The sequence below is a fragment of the Aulonocara sp. 'chitande type north' Nkhata Bay genome, linkage group LG23 (assembly GCF_057382095.1).
Source record: "Aulonocara sp. 'chitande type north' Nkhata Bay isolate Kocher_YH1m ecotype deep benthic linkage group LG23, A_spYH_male_GT1.1, whole genome shotgun sequence".
Classification (NCBI taxonomy): Eukaryota; Metazoa; Chordata; class Actinopteri; order Cichliformes; family Cichlidae; genus Aulonocara; species Aulonocara sp. 'chitande type north' Nkhata Bay.
In genome coordinates this window covers 9,728,367-9,751,453 of record NC_141365.1, presented here as the reverse complement: position 1 = coordinate 9,751,453, position 23,087 = coordinate 9,728,367, and the positions used below count along the sequence as shown (strand labels likewise).

The 23,087-nt window shown below is 38.4% G+C and overlaps 1 protein-coding gene across 3 annotated transcripts in view; it reads right to left on the bottom strand.

Moving 5' to 3' along the window:
- Nucleotides 1–14,019: 14,019 nt before the first annotated feature.
- LOC147301210 (capping protein, Arp2/3 and myosin-I linker protein 3-like) overlaps nucleotides 14,020–23,087 on the bottom strand; it is a 36,142-nt gene continuing 27,074 nt past the window's right edge. Inside the window, exons 32-40 of one of the 3 annotated variants that reach the window (XM_086282526.1) lie at nucleotides 22,962–23,041; nucleotides 18,647–18,820; nucleotides 17,920–18,118; nucleotides 17,097–17,838; nucleotides 16,867–16,973; nucleotides 16,607–16,733; nucleotides 15,140–15,211; nucleotides 14,886–14,993; nucleotides 14,021–14,665 (exon numbers count right to left, since the gene is read on the bottom strand). In XM_086282526.1, coding sequence (XP_086138652.1) covers nucleotides 14,625–14,665; nucleotides 14,886–14,993; nucleotides 15,140–15,211; nucleotides 16,607–16,733; nucleotides 16,867–16,973; nucleotides 17,097–17,838; nucleotides 17,920–18,118; nucleotides 18,647–18,820; nucleotides 22,962–23,041 — 1,650 coding nt within the window. In that variant the 3' untranslated portion in view covers nucleotides 14,021–14,624. The other 2 variants (XM_086282527.1, XM_086282525.1) reach the window with 2 other exon arrangements.

The following is a 23,087-nucleotide window of genomic DNA, read 5'->3' as shown; positions in this document are numbered from 1 at the left end:
GTAGAGTATTACTATTAAGGTCACTGGATGTTTACTCGAGACTCACAGATTATACAGGTAACACAAAAACAACAACAACCCACAGAAGAACAAAGAAAAATGGGGGAATTTATTGAAAAAAATTGTTTTAAATTACAGGATTTAGATAAAAATTGTGTTGCAGCAATTGGACACTGTCAATTTAAACCAGTGTCCAACGTACTTGTCAGCAGAGGTGCAATCTGCTCATGTACTGTGCTTTGGTTCAATTTCAAGGTACTTTTATCTTACTTGAATATATTCACTTTTTAAAATTCATCGTGGTAAATTTCCCAGAGAAAAAAAAAAATATATATATATATAACACAGGTTTTGAATATCTAAACCAGCTGGCTGTTGGTTTATTCTAACATGGTTTTATGTTGACAGTCTACAACATAAAGTAATTATATCCACTGATACAATACAATATCTATAATTTTTATAGTATTGCTTTTGTGCATTTGATGCCTAATATTTCTCATTATTTTCTCTGCATTATTGTAGGTCTCTGTCTTACAATATAAATTGCCTTGAGGTGACTGCTGTTGTGGTTTAGCTTTATATAAATAAAACTGAATTGAATGTTTTCTGGTGTAATTTCTATTACCACTGTTTAATATTAAATAAATACATACCAGCAGTGATTCACCCATTAAGCTCATCCCATTTATGGATTTATTCAAACAAAGTAATGAGTCTTAATTATGTATTGCCTACTGGCCCCAAAGGCAAACAGCACTTCTGTGCTTCATTATGTCTGGATTAATTTGTAGCAGTATAAGTTAATATCATTTTAAGCATAAAAGACTGATAATTTAGATGTATGACTGAAAATGTATCAGTGAACAATGATCTCACTAACTGGATATGTTTTCAGCTGGTAGATATTCATCTCTGTGGGTACAGACCCAAAACATTTCAACAAAGAGGTTCGTGATTTGAAATTAGCACCCCCCGCGTCGCCTTACTACCCTGCCTCTCACAGTTAGGATCAAAATCTGTGAACTAATGCTGTTTTTTTTTCTTCTTCCAAGCCATTTAAGTCTGCAGGGAAATGCACAACAAGCGTTTCTCGATGCTCCTTAAAAGCTAAACTTGTTAATCCCGAGTCTCTCAGTGTCTTAATAGCGTCTCGTTCAGGAATCAGTAAGTTAATAGTGCCTTCACAAATCTGATTTGGACTGTAAACAAAACCTTTATTGAAAGCAGACATGCTGACTCGTGGAAAAAAAAAGCACAAGACTGATAAACAGTTTAGTATTTTACTATGTAATTAAAAAAATAAATCTTTAATAAGCAGAGATGTTACTGACAGCTAAATAAGATTTAATAGACATAGTAAAATAGAAAAGAATTTAAAGGTAAAAAGCTTCTGTTCTCTTCTTTCAGTTTCTGTTTCCTCTGCTCTCTACTTTAACCTCTCTATCTGGCCATCATTTGTGTTTCCGGGGAAAGCTTAGCAGCTAAACCAACAGGGCCTCCTGTGAGGGCGAGGGACAAAGAGAGGGAGAGACACAGAGGAACTTACCTCATACTTCATGACAAACACACAATCACTCCTCCTGCATCTACACACATTTATCTTTTAGCATCTCAGTGTGCCTTACACGCAGGTGTGACCTGAAGTTGATTCAAATGATTCACTGTTCGTTTGCTCTTTTATTTTAGAGGCAAAGGTAAGTTTTGAGGTCGTGTGATTAAGATAACGTAGTAGAGGTCGACCAATATGTTGACTGGCTGGTGTTGTTTTATCACATTAAACACACAGTGACACAAAAGCTTTTTTCTTACATAGAGTAGTAGTAGTAGTAGCAAAAAGATTCTTGTAATAATTAGAAAATTATGTCATCATATATCAAAGAAGCTCTGACTCCTTGAAGCAGAGTAGCATCATATTTGAGCATATTGTATGCAAAGTCCAGCTGTAACTTGGTAACAAGTAGTTGGAACAAAAACAATGACTTTTCTTTTCATTACCATAATTTTTCCATATCATGTCTGGCATACTTTAATTAGAGTACGATGATATATTGAGCCAAACACAGAATCATTTTAATGCAAAACTGAAACCTCCACTTTCTGAAACCTCAAAAAGCTGATAAGCCAAAGCCCAGTAATAACAGAAGGTAAGAAAAAAAAAATCCAAACTAACAGAAAAAGTTAGGCACTGGGGACAAAGGCAAGAAACATGGGATTGCACATGAGGGGAAACAGATGATGAGAGAGGTAAATAAAAACTAAATATAGATGGCAGGCTGATTAGTTTACGAGACACAGCAAAGAGAAAGAAAGGAATAAAGACAGAAAGCAAAAAACACAACAATTCACAAAAGAAAACAAAGTACAACATGATGACATGATGTAGGGAAATAACTATAAAGACACACTCTTTGCAAAGCGTAGTCTGGATTTGATTTGCGGAGGAAATGTTTAGCTTAGCTTTGCCAGGCTAACTGTGATGACATCGTATCCTGTTTCCTGTCTTCATGTTAAGCTTACTGACTGCACGCTATGACTTAATATCATCCATGCCGATAAAAATATATTAGTCTTACAATATATTTAGAAAGAAAATACATCATGCACTATTACACTAACATTTCTTCACAACAGATAAAACTGGAAACACTCCCTTGCAGGATGCTTTTAGATGTAAATTGATGATCTGGCAGAAAAGACTCCGAAAACTTGAGCAGGCTATTGGCCCTGACCCCCTGAATGTGACACTGACCCCCCTATCAGCTCTTAACCGGTTTCATAGCCTTCAGAATTACTACTTAGAGGCTCTGAAGGCCAACAGAGGACATGACTTGGACTATTTGGACTGTACTCCCCCCCTTACTTCCTTCACCACAGGAGCTACTGAGAAACTCAGGATGAGGCCAACTACAAACAGCAGGAGGAAACAACTTGTTGACAAAAAGCAGGAGACATGAGTAAGAGAATACAGACAGATAGGACGGAGGGAATGAGAGAGTGACTGATTTGAGGATAGACCTGGACTGTTAGGACAGATGGTGTTAGCTGGAGCACTGTAGGGTCCCAGTAACTCGGTCTTATCCCACAGATACATGTCCTAATCCTGACTAACTCTGCTACAAGCAACAGGCTTACCCGTCTCACCTCACAGGGGCTCCCTCCCTTGTCCTTTGTCTCCTTCACTCTTCATGCACACACGCAAACACACAGAAACAACACAGTACTCAAAAAAGATACGTGACCGGTTAAATGATGCCTGTAGGATAATCACATTGTGCCAAAGACACAAATGTTATATTATGCTTTATATTTCGTCCTGGTTTTACAACATCTACATGCACTAATTTTGACTTTTTTGACTGAAATTTTATTTGTAGTGGCTTCAAAAAGTAGTTTCTATATTAAAAGGATTGATGGCAAGTATTTTGGCTTTAACTTGAAAGCGACATTACAATTAATATACTACTAGGATGTATTCCAGTTCTCCTAATTTATAGCACAGGTATTGAGTTATTTATAATAGTAATCATCATAGACTGTATATAAAGGATGGCTCAGTGTTACGGCCCTAGCAGGGCCTCCTCCTGAAGGTGCCTGTGTGGGCGTGTCCTTCAATCTCTCCTGCCTTAGCTGCCACCTTTTTCTTTTGTGCAGCTGACTCTCGTCAGTAATTAAAGGGATTTAAGCCCAGGGACAGGTGAGCTCTGGCCCAGAGTGCCATGTGCAGCTAGTGAGCTGCCCTCTCTCTTTTTGACTTATGTTTTACTTTATTGACCAATAATTGACTAATTTGTTTGTTTCCTTAAATGGTGATAGCGGCTTGTCCGTCTCTTTTAGTTGAATATTAACAGAAACTTTAATAAAACTCTTTAATTTAACCCTTTTGCCTCCTTGACTCCTTTTTCTGACCTGGACACTTTTTGTTACTCCCCCCTCACCTTGTACACCACTCAGGGGAACGTAACGCTCAGATTAATAGTCTATATGTAATTATTTTGACCATGTTTTTGCTTTGAAATCATATGTGACATCAAGAGGGAGAATTTTTTAGGAATCATGGGCTCTGCATTCTCTGGTAAATCACAAGGTTTGACCATGGTTTACAAAATTAACATCACATGGGACTCAGTAGGATGCATAACTAGCAATTAAGCCAATAAATTCATCACAAATGCATTTAGTGAGGACATAGATCGCAGGAGAAGTAGGATAATTTTACCTTAGACTTGAATAGAATTGGATATTCTTTTGCAACCTGTGTAGCCGCCCACTGTTGCCTATTCCAAATAATACAGTTTTTGAAATATAGTCTTTTATAAAAGGTCTGTGATTATTATATGCCTTTTGTGAAAATGACATATATGCAGCATTTATCCCTTTTGAACATACTGCATCCACAGATCAGCCACAATATTAAAACCACTGACAAGTGAAGTGAATGCCATTGGTCATTTTGTTATGATGCAACGTTCTGCTGATGTGGCTTCTGGTGCACCCGGATGTGTAAGCCTCTAGAAAGCCTAACCCTGCTGCTAAATTCCTGGTGCAAAGCACAGGACAGCTCCAGACGTCCTGTTTGCATCTCCCAACTGATCAGAGCACGATCATCACAATATTCTGCAGATTTGTTTCATTGTTTTGGCTGAATTGGTGTATAACTAGGCTGCTTACAGTTTACCTTATGATGAGCAAGCAGAAAACCCATGCAGAATGTTGTGATGCATTCATAATGACCGTGTACATCACATTGGCTCATTATCTTTGGAAACAGCCATTTGCATAAATATTCTATATACATTCTTCCTCTGGGGTCTTTGCTTATCATTTAACTTCCTTCTCCTGGGTCCTCTAAGCCGAGTGTTTTTCTAACAGGCTTCTAATCCATCACTTCAGCTGCTAAGCTTTAAATTGCCCATTTAAATTTGACTTTGAACTTGTGCACCTATAAGCTTACACATTTCATATCCTGTAAGCTATTTACAGTCTTTTATTGATTTCCACTCCAGACCGTCTTACTCATCTGAATGGAATTATGAGGCTAGTCACGGGATTAGATCTGATTCTCCCTCTGAAACTAGTGTCAGATTAACAGATACCTGTGCCTACATAAACCATCTGTAATGTACACATAAGCTGTCAGAAGCACTGCTATTACCTCACCTACCCTAGACTCAACCATCTATTCCCACCTCAGATCAATGGATACACTTATCGTCTCTATTTGTACACTTCTACTGATATTTTGATATTTAAGAGTTTAATCCTTTGGAGACATTTGCCACAAAACAAGCTACAATCTTAAAAGGAAAATAACACATATTATGATGTTCTTACTATTATTCATACACATAATGCTTGAATACTGATCACTTTAACTGGCATCATAATTATGCACTTACAGAATATAAAATCCATTAATAAATGAACTCTTCATTTGATCCATAAAAGCCATAATTTTCTTTTTTTTTTTTTTTAAATAATCAATTAATGACAGACTCTAAATCTGACAGTTTAACATGTCTATGAGCACAACATTACGTCAACACTAAACACGCAAACAAAAAGTATTAGACGGCTTTAATCTTTAAAATAAAAACAACAAAGATGAAGAGAGATAGAAATTGGGGGTGGCAACAGACAGAGAGACAGAGGCGGTGGTTTTGGAGGATGAGCATGAGGAAGAGAGGGATGAAGGGATTAAGGTGGTCGATACTTTGGCTCCTCTCCCAGACTGAGAGATGACACTAAATCTGTTAATTCATTCCCCCTCTATGCCCCTCCCTCCATCCTCACTCGTGTGGCTGTTCTGATTCTTATCCTCTTGCAGGATTAGGATATTTTTACTGTCATTCTTAATGTCACAAACACGTCAGGCACTTTAATGCTAATACTATTCCCTGAGTTAATAGTGCACCTCACTTATCAATAATTCAGATGCAGTAAAATTTTCAGTAAGATCGTCAAACTTTTTGAAAGTATCTACATTAGTGCAAGAATAAAAATAAAACATTTATTTTAGCTGTTAGGACATTTACAACTGTGTTTGCTTTAAACAGATTCTGCAGACGGATGTTGTGGTATTTATGAGTTAATCTGGTTATTTTGGTGGGTTTGCATTGCCTCGTTTTTCTTTAGAAATAGCTTTGCCTCTTTGTGTTTATGTTCATACTGCACTGTATTGTACAGCATACCTCCTTTATGCTTTGATCATTTAAAAACTGTAATAAAGGTTTGTTCTTTTTATAACAGTATGTGTTTCAAGCAGTTTTATTAATTCTAATATTTGATTGAATGTGGGGATTTAATTTTACTCATGACAAAATGTGATTTTTGTTAACAATTTCCAATTCATTTCAAATTAGTTGAAGCTGTTCCTCTTAAACACCGCAGTTTATCCTAGAATCCACCTGCAAGTGCCACCATGCTCCAACAGCCCAAAAATGACATGTTCAACATTTTAACCTATACTTTTCATTTTTTATACAAACTTTTCGTGGACATATTGTACCTAACAGTATCTGTGTATGTGCATAGATGCACATCTATGAATGTACCTCAACACCTCATCTATGCTTTTAGATAGACACACTCGCATAACCAGTATCAAGTAAATATACATACACCCCCATTTTCATTGGTTACTAATATTTTGGTTTGGGTAGTTTAAAAATGATTTGTATATTTCCTCTAGTAATAATTGCATTTGTCCATAATTAGGATTCAAAGAAAAGTTAGCTTCACCATGTTGTAGATTTCCTTCACAGGTATGTTCAACTGAATTAGAAAATCACATGGCAGCAACTCAGTGCATTTAGGAGTGGTTCAGGTGTCCTGCTGAAGTTCAAACTGGGCATCAGTGTGGAAGAAAGGTGGTTTAAGTGACTTTGTATGTGCTATGGTTATTAGTGCTAGATGGGTTGGGCTGAGTATTTCAGAAACTGCTGATTTACTGAGATGTCACACACTTACTGTCTCTGAGGTTTACAAAATATCCAGTGTGCTGCGGTTCTTTGGGCCAGACTGCTTTGAGCTGATAGGAAGGTAACAGTAATTCAAATAAGCACTTGTTACAAGCAATGTATGCAGAAAAGCATACCATAGAAGCTTAAACATTAGCGAGAAAAGCGTTACATGGTCTAAAAAGCCTCCATCTCTGGTGTGATATTTGGATGGTAGATCAGTGGTGTAATAGTGTGAGGGATATTTTACTAGCACACTTTGGACTCCTTACCAACAGATGAGCATCCTTTAAATGGCACAGCTTACCAGGGTATTTTTGCGGATCTAGTCTATATCTCTATGGCCACTGTGTACACATCTTCTGATCATTCAAATCATTTCAAAGTCGTTTTTTGAACATAATGATTCCACTGTACTAAGATGACCTCCGCTGTTACCAGAGCTCAATAGATCTCCTTTAGGATGTGGTGAAATGGAAAATTTGCATCATGGGTGTGCAGCAGACAAATTAGCAGTAATATTATGAAGCTATCCTTGCACAAATCTCAGAGGAACATTTCCAGCCCTTGTTGAATTTATAGTAGAAATAATTAATTGAGCTCTGGAAGCAAAAGGGCTCCAAGCCAATACTTGCAGACCTAGTTCAAGTATCCAGTGACTGTTTAAAACAACTGTCAGTTAGTGCAAATGATGTCTGTCTTAAAATGTATGTCTTCAAGGTTTCAGCATCAACTTTTCTTCTTACGTGTTTTTATTTATTTTTTTTGCAATACCGTCTCAGCATGCTTGTTAGGTATGGGCGGTCCATGAGGCACGTGTGACTGACAGCTACAAATGTGAATTTGACTTTTGAACCATGGCTTAAAATGATCCCAGTTCTCAAACAGAATAGACTGCCTGTCCTGAAGACATTTAAAAATAGATGTAACCACACATCAGTGAGCAACTGGTTATGCAGGCAGTTATAGACTGTTTAATGAACAGGTCAAAGCTCACCCTTTTAAATTTCTACCAATTTGGCAACAGTGCGCTTTAATTCCAGAGTTTTGATTGCATTCATGTTCCAATCAGGATGCATTTTAATCACATGCTGACTTTTACTGCATTGCCGCATTTTGCAAAAATATTAACATTCCCATCTCTTAGTATGCTTACAACTCTTTTAAACTCTTGCTCACTGTTCTTTGCACATTTTTATGACTTCAAGTGAGATAACCCACTCTTAGAAAGAAGCTGCCAAGTTCTTCCTGGTTGCTGTATTTATATGACAGAATTACATAATTAGCAGTGAGCAGTAGTTCTGTAGGTTGTCTTCATTAGTTGCTACAAACCATGGACTGATGTTGTTTGAGCCACACCATCTGACAAACAGGCTGCTGGGCCGAAAGATGACTCCAAAGGCAGTAGCCTCTGTCACCCATTAGGGAGGCAGTTCCCATGACAACCCTTCTGAACAGCTCACTTATGACCTTTGCAGACGTGGTTGTAATTACATTAAATTACACTGCATCTTTTCCTTGTCTGCTTTCATGAGTCATTATCCATGCAACTACAGCACACACAGGACAAAGGATTTTGGCATTAGTTGTAAAAGGCAATGTGCTCAATCTAGAAGAAAGTCATTTTTAAGTTGTATTCTGCACTTACAATAAGTCACAGACGCTATAGTCAGGCTGGATCCCTCCTCATTTCAGAAGGAAGAGCAGAGGATTTTAATTTTATACCGGAGGGGTGTTGGGAGCTTTGTATGAACACATTCATATGCATTTCTTTGGATTGTCTGCATCCTTTTATTTTCACTTATCTTTCTCTTCTGCCCACACATGTTCTCTCTCTGGCTCCTCTCTTCCCTCGGCCTTTATGTGATCGTCATGTTGCTTGGTAACAAGCAGAAGAATGATGAGGAGAAGAGTAGGATGTGTTCACATCATCCGTAAGAAACATGGTGAGCTACAGTCACCATAACCGCAGCCATGAAACTTACCCTAAAGTGTAAGACTGGAAAACTTATGACAATTACGTTTTGGTTTGCTATGTTGCAAGCCCAACATTGTGTCTTATTTTCATCTGTATTTGAGTTTAATATCTACCCATTCTAGTTTGCTTTGGTTGAAATAAACTTCTCTCCAAGCAAAATCTACTTCTTCAAGCCAAGACACTACATGTTCTTTTTTTCTTGGTTTCTTTGCTTTCTAACATGTCTGTGTTCGGTGGAACATGTGGAAAATAATGCTAAAATTTTAATTTAGGTGTTTATTTTACACTTTGTTTATCAGATATCTTTATCAGTTGGTGTAAACAACATGACACCATGGATGCATCATGCCTCAGCACCAACTGAGCATCATTTAAACACTACAGCATACCTGCTTACCATGTCCATACCTTTATGACCAAAATCTTTAGATGACTCATTCTGATTTGTTACAAAGCTGAATCTAATTTTAAAACATCATATTCCTAAAACAAAAAAGTTTCTCTCTGTTGAATCTGGTTTTATCCAGTGTTTAAGTAATTATCCAAATGACTGCCTAATTATATAGATAATGATGCTCATTTATTGCACACTGAAACTGTTCAGAAAGCTTGCAGTACTAATAATAGCTCTCTTAATCCAATTAATCAACTGGGAAATTGTCACTGTGATTCCAATACAACATACAAAGTCATGCAGTAAATGTCTTTTACAGGACATTTTCTTAAAATAAGATACTGTAACATTCAAAGCCAGAAATCTCTGCCCTATCATAATAGAAAATAAATAATGTGTATTTTCTCATCATTTGCATGTGTTAACGTTAAAGAAAATGTGTGATATGTTGAATATTATATTAAGTTTTTTAGTTAATTAATTTCTTCTTTATTTTTTTTACCTTCCTTTAGGAACTCAAAGCTGCACTTACTGAAGCAGGTCTCTCCACAGTTAATCTATAACATAAATTTTAAAGTATTTCATGATAAAACGGATTCCACATCAGTTTCTGAGGTGAAGTGGGTCTAAAAGTTCAAACCAGCACCTGCGTTATATTTCACTCCACCGTCATGAAGTCATTGCTACAGCTGCTGCCAACACACTCCATCCATGCTCACCATAAATCAGAGTTTGAGATGTTAAATCTGAAGAGAGCTGGTTGTTTCTCAGGCAGAGTAGCTGAGCCCAGAGTAGATTTGGGGAAAACGAAATATTTACCTAGAAAGTGTTTGTGATTAATTAACAAGGAGCTCATCAACGCAAACTTGTAAAACCAGTATTTCCCGGCCACCTGAGGGAGTTTTGGGATCTATTGCAGAAATGCATTCATAAACTCTGCAAAATATATACGTGTTGCATTTAATGAACTCAGCAATTAGTTTAAGTCAACTGAAAAAAACCCAAACACTTTCGCATTCCCCCAAAGGCTGTTTGCTCATTAAAAATCACTGACTCGGTGGGAAAAAATAAACCTGTTTATCTCCATTTCAGCAAACTGCAGAAATATTTCCTCACTGCGTGGCAGTATTGTAACTCGCATCTGAGTCATTACAGCATCTTTAGAAAAAAAAAAGGTCACAGCACGGTTGCTAATGACAACCTCCAAGACTGCTTCTCTTCTTGGATTGTGTGTGTGTGTTCGTGTGTGCCCAGTGGTTGCCTCATTTGTGAGGATCAGTCGCCCCCTGCTGTTTTACATTCTTTGACGTGCGAATATGTGAGGTTGTCATGCCAACCAGAGGGGGGCATTTCTGAAGTCAGGAAGTAAATTTAGCATCCACCTGTGATCATGAAAATCAGACGGTTAGAGTTTGATACTGCAGAACCATAGCTTTTGCCTTTGGTATTAGTTCTACCGATCTACACATGAGCTAACGGAGATAACATGCCAATAAATAAATAAATAAACAAACAAATAAATAAAATTCTTTGTAGTTTTACAATAGTCTTTAATGTTGAGACCATTGACTGTACATAATAGATGATTGTGGCTGCCTATGAGTTTCTCAACTCATATTTTGAAGTTTGGGATGTTACATTTTGGATGGTTTTATTGAGTCAAAAATAAAAGATACCCAGACAAGAAGTCATTTAGAAGAGTTACAAGTTGAGAAATCCTTAGTAGCAAGATGCGTTACAGGCTATATCTGCACAAAACATTTATTTAATTTAATTTAAATGGTCACTAGGACATAAAAAAAACTGAATGCACAGAAGTCAAATTGCTCAAAAACTGCCAAACTTTGCCCCCAAAATAAAGTTTCTGATGGATTTTTCCCCTCAAAGTTATTCACCATGTTAGCTGTTTGAGAGTTTTTTTCCTATATTTAAATTCAGGTTATTTGATGTCTCATCTTTATGTGATATCACACACATACACACCTTGTCTTTAGTACTTTGTAACATTTAAATTAAATACTACAATTTCACTCACTAAAACTGGTATGCAGATTGGTTGGTAATTGAAGTCATCACAGAGAAGCTCACATCATTTGTTGGATCATTCTACTGGCTGCATGACACTAATAATGCATAAGGCTCTATCTCCATGAAAACGACTCTATTCATTTCTCTTTGCAGTTGATAGCTGGTCACTATGACAGAGATGCTCCAGCTGTAAGTTTCCTACAGCATCCTCTGTCAGTCAGTGGTATTCTGTTTTCACCTCAGCTGCTTATCTCAAAGTTGAAATGAGTTTAAGTCTGTCATGGCCAGTTTGCCTGTCATCACTGTAAGTCACTGAATTGCCATTCACGGTCTCTGCTAATTGGTTTCCGTGTGCATGGTTTAAGCCTTGACACAATTTCATCAGAGGAGCTGCCCTCCTACCATGGCTTCATTTCTTTTCATATTTTTCTTTGACATTTTGGTCACATGGGGGCAGCAAAAACAAATCCAAAATGATATTATTGTCTTAAAGTTGACTTTTGGAAAAAGCTGCCTAATTACACATCCAGCAGCCACAAACATATATATATATATATATGATGAAATCCTGAGTTATCTGTGTAGGTTCATGTTATGGTAGACTAAAACACTTGAATTTAAGGCAAATGAACTTCTCTTTTTAGGTTCTTTAAGATGTTTCACCTCTAATCTTCCAAAAGCTCTTTTGAACCATGCGTCTGTGATGTGGGTGTTTGGTCTCTCCCATGTATAGGTTATAGGCTCTCCCATGAACAAACAAACAACTCAAGCACTCCACCAACACAAGGTGCAACACAGGAGATCCAGCTCACCAGGACAACACTTAAAGGAGTTTTTAAAAAAATATATATCCACAGTTTGGACAAAGAAGACAGCTGCTTTATGAGAGGAGAAGGGTTCATTTATATCCATCGTTAGAGGTGGACTACGATACCAAGCATCAGCCATAAATCTTGAGATCCCTTTCCAGGTGTTTCAAATCCCAGTTACACCTTGATCATGTGACCTTAGTGACACATATAATGGCAGGATTAGTCAGCAACTTTCATGACCACCTCCAAGCTGTTAACCTTATTAGGAGTTAAATAGAAAGAAGTTTGGTTGCCTTTTAATCTAATATTCAAGACATTAATCTCAAACTGTTTTCTTGTTACCTGAAAGGATATTCACACAACTTAAATTGTTTTAGACAAGCTTTCTGGGCCAGTTCACGATCGGCACTGTCCTGTTGTGTCTTTTTTTGTCTAGTTATGCTTTAACTGCCTTGGTAGTTTGGTTGGTGAAAAATGAAGCTGTTGTCAATCAGATAGCATTGCACAGTGGATCAAATCTGATGGTACTTTTCTGTTTTCGTAATTCCATCAAATTTGACAAGATCCGCAACACCACTGGCTGCAATCCCAAACCATGACAGAGCCTCCACTGTGTTTTACAAATGGGTGTAGGCGCTCACTGTTATAGCTCTTTCTTGATCTCCTCGGTACAAATTGAGACAGACTTTCCAAATTTAGATCGATCACTCCATAAAACATCATGCCACTGACTTTCAGTGCACTTCTTGTGTAGCTTAGCACACCACAGCCTTTCCCTATTTCCCTTTCGCAAGACTGACTTCTTCCCCTGCACACCATCCTGAGATATATCAAGTTTTCAGGTAATAGCTCAGTGGTAATCTCCCTGTGGGTGCAAAAATATTAATTCATGGCTGTTATTTTCACGAAATAAACACGTATGTTTTTGTGACAGGCTTCTAGTAACAAAGTGCCCAAAGATTTAAATGAAACTAAGTTCTTAGTTTTTTGTTATGTGTCGACACAAAACTGGTCCATCACTTGTGTTCAGGCCATTTCTTATGCTTGCATAATTCATGGTTCAGTACTAAGTGGCTTAACAAACAAACAAACAAACAAACAAAAAACCCAAATCTTCTTATGGTCATTTATAAGGATTGGGCTGAAAATGAGTGACAAAAAAAATCAAGTCTAAAATGAACGCTAAAAATCAAAATGAAAAAGGTGTGCAAACTGACAGTGAACTGTAAAAAAAAACTGTAATTGAGTTATATTATTGAAGTGCACTATTATTTATCATTATCAATCCAAATTAAAAAGTCAGTTTAAGTCTAATTAAGAGTGTTGTATAAAATGTCATAAAAAAGCTATATGAACAAAAAATGTTAGAATTTTGTCAAATTTTTGTCTGACAAAAACCAACCATGTGTTAATATTTTTTTTAATCTTGTATGTATGAGTTGTTTTATAAAATCCTAACTTGTTTTTACAAGATAATAACTCATCACATACACAGTATTATATCTGCCAATTTAATAGACTCAAAAGACGCCGAGTTAACACTCAGAAAAGTGAGCAAACCAGTAAGTATTTACATGTTAGGAACTAGGACCAGTGAATTTTTACTATAAAAAGACATTATTTAAATCTATCTGTTATGAAGTATTACTTAACTTTACATAAAAAACATCTGATCAACAATTTTGTTGTTGTTTTGTGTGTGTAGGAATATGTTTGTTTTTTTTGTTCCCAGGTCCATCAGGAGGTCAAACCAGCCCATAGGAACTATACATATAACACAAACACAGCCTTTCACATACAAATTGGGATTTAATCCACTGTTTATATAAACTACAAACTATGAATATGATTGAATGGATTTGCACAGGCAATAAACACATCCTACTTTTTGTTTTTCATTAGGCTTTTATTCATACAGTGACGGTGCTCAAACATAATATTTCTTTTTTTTCTATAAAATATATTAACTTTCAGTTCCTGAAAGCAAAACTAGATATAAATCATCAAGTTTCATTTGATAAGAAGCAACTCATTTTCAAGTGTCAACCAAGGCAATCAACTGTATCAGCGGTCAAAAATGCATTGCAGATTTAAGAAACCACATTCTAATAAAGACATTTGTATTCTTCTGCCTAGCGAAGCCACGACGCTCAAGCACTCAGCCGGCTGTCCACCGACACACACACGACAATGATCTCATGGGTTTTTCTAAAGTAGCAAATACTTTTAAAATACTGTAGCCACAAAAAGAGCTTCACGTGAGAGAAAAGCAAAGACAAGAAACTCAGGGTGAAGAGGGAGGAAAGTGACGAGAGGAAAGCGTTTGAACTGAAGCGAGTGAACAGTGTTTTATGATGTCCTGCTCTGATGTTAGGCCTTTTCCCTCCTCTTCGCTCTTTGACCTCGCTGGATGACAACTCTGGCTTGACAGCGGCAGGTGAAGTTCTCAGGTATCACAACAGCTCGCTTTCCCCAGGTGCTGAGTTGAAGCTGTCTGTACGGTGGAACAGGATCATTAAATAGATAATCAGTACCGTTCAGCTGAGAGCTACAGATACATTACCTAATTTTCCACTGTATTATAATTGTGTTTAATGCTTTATAGACAGTAATTATACTTCCACATTATGGTAACACACACATAGTAACTGATTACAGCTGGTCGCCCACCCACACACACAAACACACATAAATAAAAACAGAGAAACATGTACCAGACAAGTCCAGGGACTTATTTCTGTTTTGGGGTAGTCTAGGTTTTTTCACGGGGGGTTTGCGATTTGGGGGCTTCTCAACGTTATTAGGGCTTTCCCTGTCAGTGCCTGAGTTCAGCGAGGACAGAAGACACAAATTAACAGTTAGATAGAGACGCTTCACGCAAACAGAGATCAACAAAACGTGTTTCATTCACAAAAGTGTGCGTATAACATTCTAAGGTGAATAGCTGCAGCTCATAATGCGATTATACCTGCATCACAGGACATTGCTTTTCTGTTCCTCTGTGGCTTCACTGGTGCTTGAGGCCTGAGTCCTTCGTCGCCTGAACAACATGTGATTGACACACAACAGGAGGTATCTTTAAATTTTGTTTTGGACGGACAAGGGACAGAATAACTCTGCCGTGATGTTATTGTTCCTGCCATTTTCATGTTTTTTAAATGAGACATTTAATATTGTTACATTTGTTTTAAAAGAACACTCGATCACGTGAACTAATACACAGAAAAGGGTATGCATATGAATGCAGAAAAGCAAAACAGTCAATTTGGCTAAGCAGGCAAGTATTGACTAAGTGGACCTAAGGTGGGGGACTGCTTTTGGCGTAATCAAATACGCCAAGGGAGTTTATCGCAGAGGCTTTCGTCTTATTATTCTAAAGGCTAGACTCTGCTTCTGCTGCTACACTGGAGACTGAAATTACCAGCATCATTTCAGCCAGAGTTTTATAGTCGGGGGAACAATTCTCCAGGGGAAAGGATCAGAAATCACCCAAAGTCCCTGAATGTGGGACTTTCTGATCCTGCAAACACACTTCACCAAGAGGAAATCGTGCAATGTGTCTGCACATAGGAGTAGCTGCAAATGTGACCCTGTAGTGGCCACACAGTTACTTTGATGCCTTGATAGAGGATTCTACAAGGGATAATTTATATAAAGAAAACAGACAAGATTACAGCATTTAATGTTAGGTTAGAGCCACCATCAGTGTTCTAATCAATTCAAATCTATCAAATTTTACATTCCTGTTAAAAAGTTCAATCAGTAACATTTTTGTCAATTAAAATATTCAGTTAAAGGAGATCTGCACACAACCTAGTTATATCTCTTTTTCTTCTTCATTTCCTTTGTGGTCCTTGACAAACCTTTGCAGTCCTATGGCTCTGCTTATAAGGTGACAAATTCTAGGAAAAGCTCGGGCCACTGGACCCAGAAGTCGAATACTTTGTTGGCATGATTTGAGCCCACTTGTCCCCTTAGAGCGAAAAATCGTCGACAATCAATGCAAAGTTGTTCTGATTAATGAATTTTATCCTGCAATGAAACATTTCTGCCCTGATGGGAGTTTTCTCTTCCATGATGACAATGTATTCATCTACAGAGCACAAGGGCTCTCTGATGGTTTGTTGATTATGATATCAATCATGGACCACCATCAAGCAACAACCCTCACCAAATGAAGTAAAATCTTTGAAAGATTTTGTTTCATGCCTTCTGCAGAGTTCTGAAGACTTCACGATCAATGCCAAGAATTCTACCCTGAAACACATCACTCACTGACTGGATTGTGGCTTAAAGCAGGTCATTGCGGTGGCAAGTCTAAATGCTGTTAATTCGCTAAATCAGCAGGCTAGTGGTTGTTGCTTCAGAAAAGTAGAAATAAATTGTTTGAGTACATTAAAAAAGCATGTCTGCTAATTGTTTTCAGCCCAGGTACCTTGGCTTGCAGCTCTGTCTGGCAACCCATGTATTGGCTTATCAACAGGAGGTGGGACGGGAGGAGGAGGTAAGTTCCTTTCATTGGCTGATTCTTTTGGAAAAGTCACAAACGAGGAGGTCTTTGGCTAGGCATGAGTACAGCACATGTGAACGAACACAGAGACAACATCATCAATGAACACATTTGGTTTAAATATACACTAAAAACAACTGAGCAAACAGAACAAACCGACTTGTGTGTGGCTTTAAATTTCATACCTTTTCAGGAATCGGGGGAGGGTGACCTTCAGAATCTCGTCTCTTTTCCTTCTCTTTCTTCTCCATATTTCCAGGGTCCTTCTCTATATCTTCCTCCTCCTCTGTAGCTATAGATAAAAGAGAAGTGAGTGGCATGTAGACTTGCGGCAAAGACTGCGGCAAAAACTCTTTGCAAGCTAAAACAAGCTTTTTGACCTGCAGCAAATGAACACGGTTGACCTGTGTATTACCTGGCAGAGCGTCTGAGCTCTCAAGTCGATGCCTCTGCCTCAGCTTGGACAGATTGGGTTTGCTGCTTTGTGGCGGGGGGTCAGGTTTTGATGTCGCTCGACTGACAGAAAAGCCACCTCCTCCTCCACCTCCGCTCATCTTCCAGCCTTCTGAGAAAACTCCACCTGCATCAGGACACGCATGTCTGTCTCCCTGCGTGTCCTGCGGATGCCACTCTATGGCTGAAGCCTCTATGCTTTTCAGAGGATCTGTTTCATGTTTTGGAGACGGCGTCCTGTCCGATGGGTATGGAGGGAGTGGCCTTTGAGCTAGTTGAAGTGCTTGGACCTGTCTGTCTGTCTTTCTTCCCTGATGTCTGCTCTCATTCCACTGATTGTCCACTTGCATGTCTGCTGGCTTGTTCTCCGACCATGACCTTTCTATCTGTCTGCCGCCCATCCACTGTCTTTCAATTTTTCTGTCAATCTGCCTCTGAGTGTGTCTGTCTACAGTCCACTGTCTGTCCATGTGCCTGTCTGGATGCCTGCTCTCAGTCCAGTACCTGTCTGTTTGTCTGTCGGTCGTTCTCGCATCTCTGTCTTGCAGCCTGTCGTCAAACCACTGTCTGTCTACATCGCCATGCCTTGCTGCTATCATCCACTGCTTGTCTGCTTGCAGCACCTCTGCCGTCCTCTGTTTGTCGTCCGCCCAGTACTTGTCTGTATCCTCCGGCTGTTCAAACACAGCATCCACTTCAGATTTCTGTCAAAACAAAACAAGAAGAGGTTACGGACGCGTTACAAACTTTCAGTTAATAACAATAGTGGATTACACTGGCCCTACCTCTCTTGGAGAATAAAATGGGTGTTTGCTTCCACCCACACATGTGTGAGGGATGCCTGGCACTGGTGGTGGACTCAGAACGATAGTACTTTTCCCTTGGAGGTCATTCATTTTCCCATCAGCCGCCTCGCTGGGAGATCCAGCTCTGGCAGTAGACCTTGGAGGCTGGAGGAGAGTGTATACATTCTCCATTGCTGTCCTAAAAGTTGGAAGACGAAAAAATGTCCACAATTTCTCCTAATTTATCCCACATATTCAAAATACACAAAAATGTAACAAATTTTTAGAACAGGGCGTTTAGAAAGTATCAATTTTCTGGCGAAAATCAGATATAATACCATTGTAATCTGTATTTGACATGCAGCGTGTTCATTTCTAATCACTCGGCTGACTGTTGGATCCAGAATCGGAGACACCGGCTGCCATCTACATCTGTGTACACACTCTGGTATCAGCCTGCCTGCGCTTTGGCAGCTATCAGCCATTTCTTATATCAACAAAGAAATAAGGAAGATTAAGAGTGATATTTGTTGAACTATTCATAGGGTTCAGTGCTGTGGAGTGTCCTCACAAGAATCAAGATACTAAGCAAAAGATGTGAAGATGTAGCGTTGAATATGGAAAGATAAACTCCTAGTTGACGTTTTGTATTTCCATCTGTGAGTTCAAGGCCAAATCTTTCTTGAGAAGAATCCTCATGCATGTGTGTGCGTGCAAATACACTAACCCCGTGGGTGCTGTAGCAACAGTGTGACTCCCATCTCCATAAACCTCAGCTTCTGACTCGGGCCCCGGATGGGACAGAGTTTGGTTGCGGCTTTTACGGAAACCAAAGATGGCCAGCATGTTTCTCCTCTTCTTCCTCCTCAGAGAGTGCGCTTTGTGCAGCGACGAGAGCTGACTGCAAGAGGTGAGAGAGATCGATGAAACACACATGGTTCATTCCAGCACATTCATGTTTGGTGTCTACAGATGAGTCACCTCCATCAGCATATCACTGAATTCATCACAGCCATCCTGGCTGTCTCATCGGCTGCTGCGTTTTGTGTGTTGCTAAGCTACATCTCGTGGTATACAGTGATTTATCCAAAGTTCACTTTTTATATTACAAAAGTAATCATTTTAAAAGCACCGACTTCGCCTCACGAGCTTCCGCGTGGAAAGGAGCGACATGATTCTGATAAGCTCTGGATGCTGTTTATGAATTCAGCTTCACCAAAATGAAACCTGCATCTCCACATATTAAAATGATGGTTTTGCATTTGAGGCAATGCGTGGCCACTTTTGTGTTAACAAAATGGATAAAAATTAATTGAGAGTTGACTGTTAATGTTTAGCAGCCTCAGGAATTTGTTGTCGCCTCAGAGAAGCGAGTAATGTTTCAGACTTATAAAGCTGGACAAGGGGACACACTAACAGAGCTGCAGTACACTTCAGGTGAAAGTATTGACATCTAGAGCATTTGAGCAGAGTGGGGACTAGGGAGAGAGACCTGTGCCTGCTCCCCAGATACAATCGGGAAGATAAAAGGAGTGTCTTCATTGCTTCATTGCTATCAAAGATCCAATTAACAGCTGAACCAGGAAACATAAGGGAACAATAACGTGGAGTGGAAAGACTAAAGTTTTGATCTATGCACTGCATTTGTATGAGTTTGTGTATCTATTTTGATCATTTGTGTGGAAATATAAAGTTTAGTGACCTGTGACAGCCTCAGGCAGCAACTTTACGCTGAACACTGATAGCTGGCATGCTGTGGTGCGGTGGATTTTATGTCCCCGAGAGCCGTCTTGGAAAAAAGTCACTATAAGTTATTAACTTTACTCTATGATTTTTGATGCAAGCGTGACTGCGCACCATTTAAATAGGAGAGGACGAGGATCAAATACATGTGAAATTGTAGAACACCTACTGCAAAAATGCATTCTTGTTCTTAGTAACTGTGAAAAAGAGGTGAAAACATGTGGACTAAAAGGACTGGAATAAAGTTATGCAGAGATATTTTCAGTATTTGTTGCAGTATCTGATATGAGATGCAATGTAGAAGCTGAACTGCATGCTCTGTGTCTTTCTCTTTATTTTTGTAACACTGCAGCAACTGATTACACATTGAACAAAACCACCAAACCAGATCTGACGTTAGGTCACAAAGTACCTCCTGGAGATCTCTGTGAGGTACCTTAACGACTACTTTGATCATCAACATGCAACCACCAACTGACCGATCATCTTACTACCAAATCACAAACTCTAAACAGTCCAGCTCCACTAATCATCACAAAGTTAATGATTTAATTAAGAAGAGATGAGGGTTGCCGGAATTTGCTCGATCTGCCTCTGAATGTTCGAGCAGACAGCGGGACATAAGGAGCGAGCCAAACCTCGCCGTGAGATTGCATCAAAGACAGACAACACACTGGCCACAGAAACAGTCTTGTTGGTTTATGAAAATCATGAAGCATAAGCCAATTAAAATAACAGCTCAGTAAAGGTGTGAACACACACGCTGTCAGAACTCAGCAGGGTTCACAACAAAGGAGGAAGAATCATTGATCTTATGTCTTGAAATGCAGGGTTTTCTTCTGAAGCCAGGTCAGTTAAACTGCAGACATTTTGACTGAAGGATTAGTGAACTAAGATTGCAGAAATGTATCTTGGTTAACAAACTAACATAATGAAATGTTTAAAAATATCACATTTACTAATTAGGAATAATAATCAAAAACATAGCCTGCAAAAAAAAAAAAAAGAAAAGAAAAAAGAAAAAGAGATAAAGTAACAGAGATGCAGAAACCCCTCCTGAGTAAGTAGAAAACCTTTCAACCCTTTGAAGGTATCTGTTTTAAAAATTCTTTTTATTCTGATGTTTAAATATATAATCAAGTCGGAGAAACACACTCAACACAGTGCATCAAAAAATGTAACCACATACAAAGGCAGCTTTTCAAAAGGCATAATTAAGAATAAAATACCATTTCCAAAAGGCTTTCACAGTATGACTACTGTTGTTTATAAGGAAAATAACCAGCTAACATTACCGAACAAATACTAAACCTATTTATCTTGAGATATTACAAGTGGTGCCCGAGATTGTTTTCAACGAATTAAAGGGAACCCACTATGCTCATTTCCTCTATATATTTATTCTTGGACATTACTAAAATAGTTTTGCATGATTTTGAAACTATGTCTTTCATCTTATAACAGGCCTTGGTGCACCCCTCAGCTCATCCTCTGAAACAAGCTTTTTGAGCTTTCTTCATCCTTCCCTTAAGGAAACTTTCTTCTGATTGGTTGTCCCTTATAAAAAAGCCCATCTAAACAGTGGGTGGTAGGAGATGTATGCCTGGGATTACCATATTTAGGATATCCCTTCTCTCTGCCATACAGAGCCAAGAGTAGAAAAACGCTGTTAGAGTAGTTTGAAGCCTGAGCCTTTTGCTTATAGGGATTAGTTGTACTTATACATACACTGACCTCATTATTTTAAGCTTTGGCCATGATTACCAGGAGCACCATATACACAGACAGAAAAGAAGGAAACACAAAATAGGATCACTTTCAAGTCATTATCTATGTGTTTAACTAAAATGAATTGAAATGAAATGAATTGACAGCTCAGCATCTTAGCAAGATAAGCAGTTTGATTTTAGCTACAAATATCTATTTTATTCTACAAAAGACACATTTTTCAGAGTGCCTGGCTTTCAGTGCAATACAATAATTTGTCTATTCATTTTGTGTCTTTTGTTATCTTCTTTTCTTGGCTTGCCACTGAGACAGTTTCCCTCTTTGTTACATAATCGGATGGAAATCATTATATCGATTGATGAAAAATTCTCTTGGAGTTACTTATTTTGTAATTCCCCTAATGCAATCCATGGATGTGTATTGCACACATACATTTTAAATTGCTTCAACCCATGTACCCATTTTCCTTTTACCAAGTTATCATAACTATTTACACAAACTGAACAGAGCATTAGCTGAGCTCAGGTAAATTCAGCCTGGAGTATCGGCTGATGGTTCAGCTGATCCTCATCTTTGTAAATATCCAGTTTGCAAATCACAAAAAGACACTGTCTTTAAAGAGTTTTTTCTTGCACATTCTTACTGCACACCTGCAAGCCACCTTGCAACCCACCACAGTTCCTTCTTTGCATTCTGTGTCTGCCTTAATGCATATGATGCCCTTTGTCATTCATGCCTACTCTGTTCTCTGCTAAGGTCTTGCTGCTGCTCACCAGTATGCAAGTGAAAGCTAGCTATTTTTTCCCTGCCTTATGCTTTCCAAATATGTGGACAGAAGGGTGGGGATTTGTCCCAAAACAAAACCTGCTAAATATATCTTACTGCAGACTGACAAACAATCTTCTTCCGACTGTACCCACCAAGCACTGAATGACCACTAACATTGTTTTCTGGGCTAAATCTTGTCAGGTAGTCATGGCCTTAAAAACAAATCCCTGTATGTCTAAATTTGGTTGAAAAAGTAAGTTAAAATTCATCTTTTCAAGACATTGCAAAGATGTCTAGAAATAAAAATGGGCTCTTTTTGCTGTTAGCGCATTCAAAGGCAGTCTGACAACACAGAGTGATGACTGCAAATAAATCCCACAAAACCAAAACCAAAAATTTATTCACAACCTCATGTATTCAAATTATAAAGAAGCCCAAAAGCAGTAAACATGTCTTCTTGTATTCACGGTAAACCAACCAACTCTTGGACAGCTTATTAAACACCTGCATAACTATGCAACAATAATCTAAGGGTGACAATAAGTTCACTGTGATGGATTACCCTGCTCCAGCAGTCGTGAAGTCTGCTGATTTTCACAGTGCAGCAAAATAACGGAAAATTATGACTGGTGGGAAAAGTAGGAGTTCTTTGGGAAACAACAGTAATTTTAAGTAAATGTGAGATGCAGGTTTGAAATGCAATATTCAGGGAATGTTTTGTAAGGTCAGGAGAGAATTACAGCTGACAGGTTGCTAACAGAGTGTAAGTATTGTCAAAGTGCAAATATAAAACAAACTCTTACCTATCAGGGAGCACTCTTTTCGTGTAGAAATCAGGGAGTCCATCATCCAGAGGGCTTATCCCACCATTTTCACTGCAGTGCTGTGCACACACAGACACAAACACACACTTAAAATCTTTTTAGAGA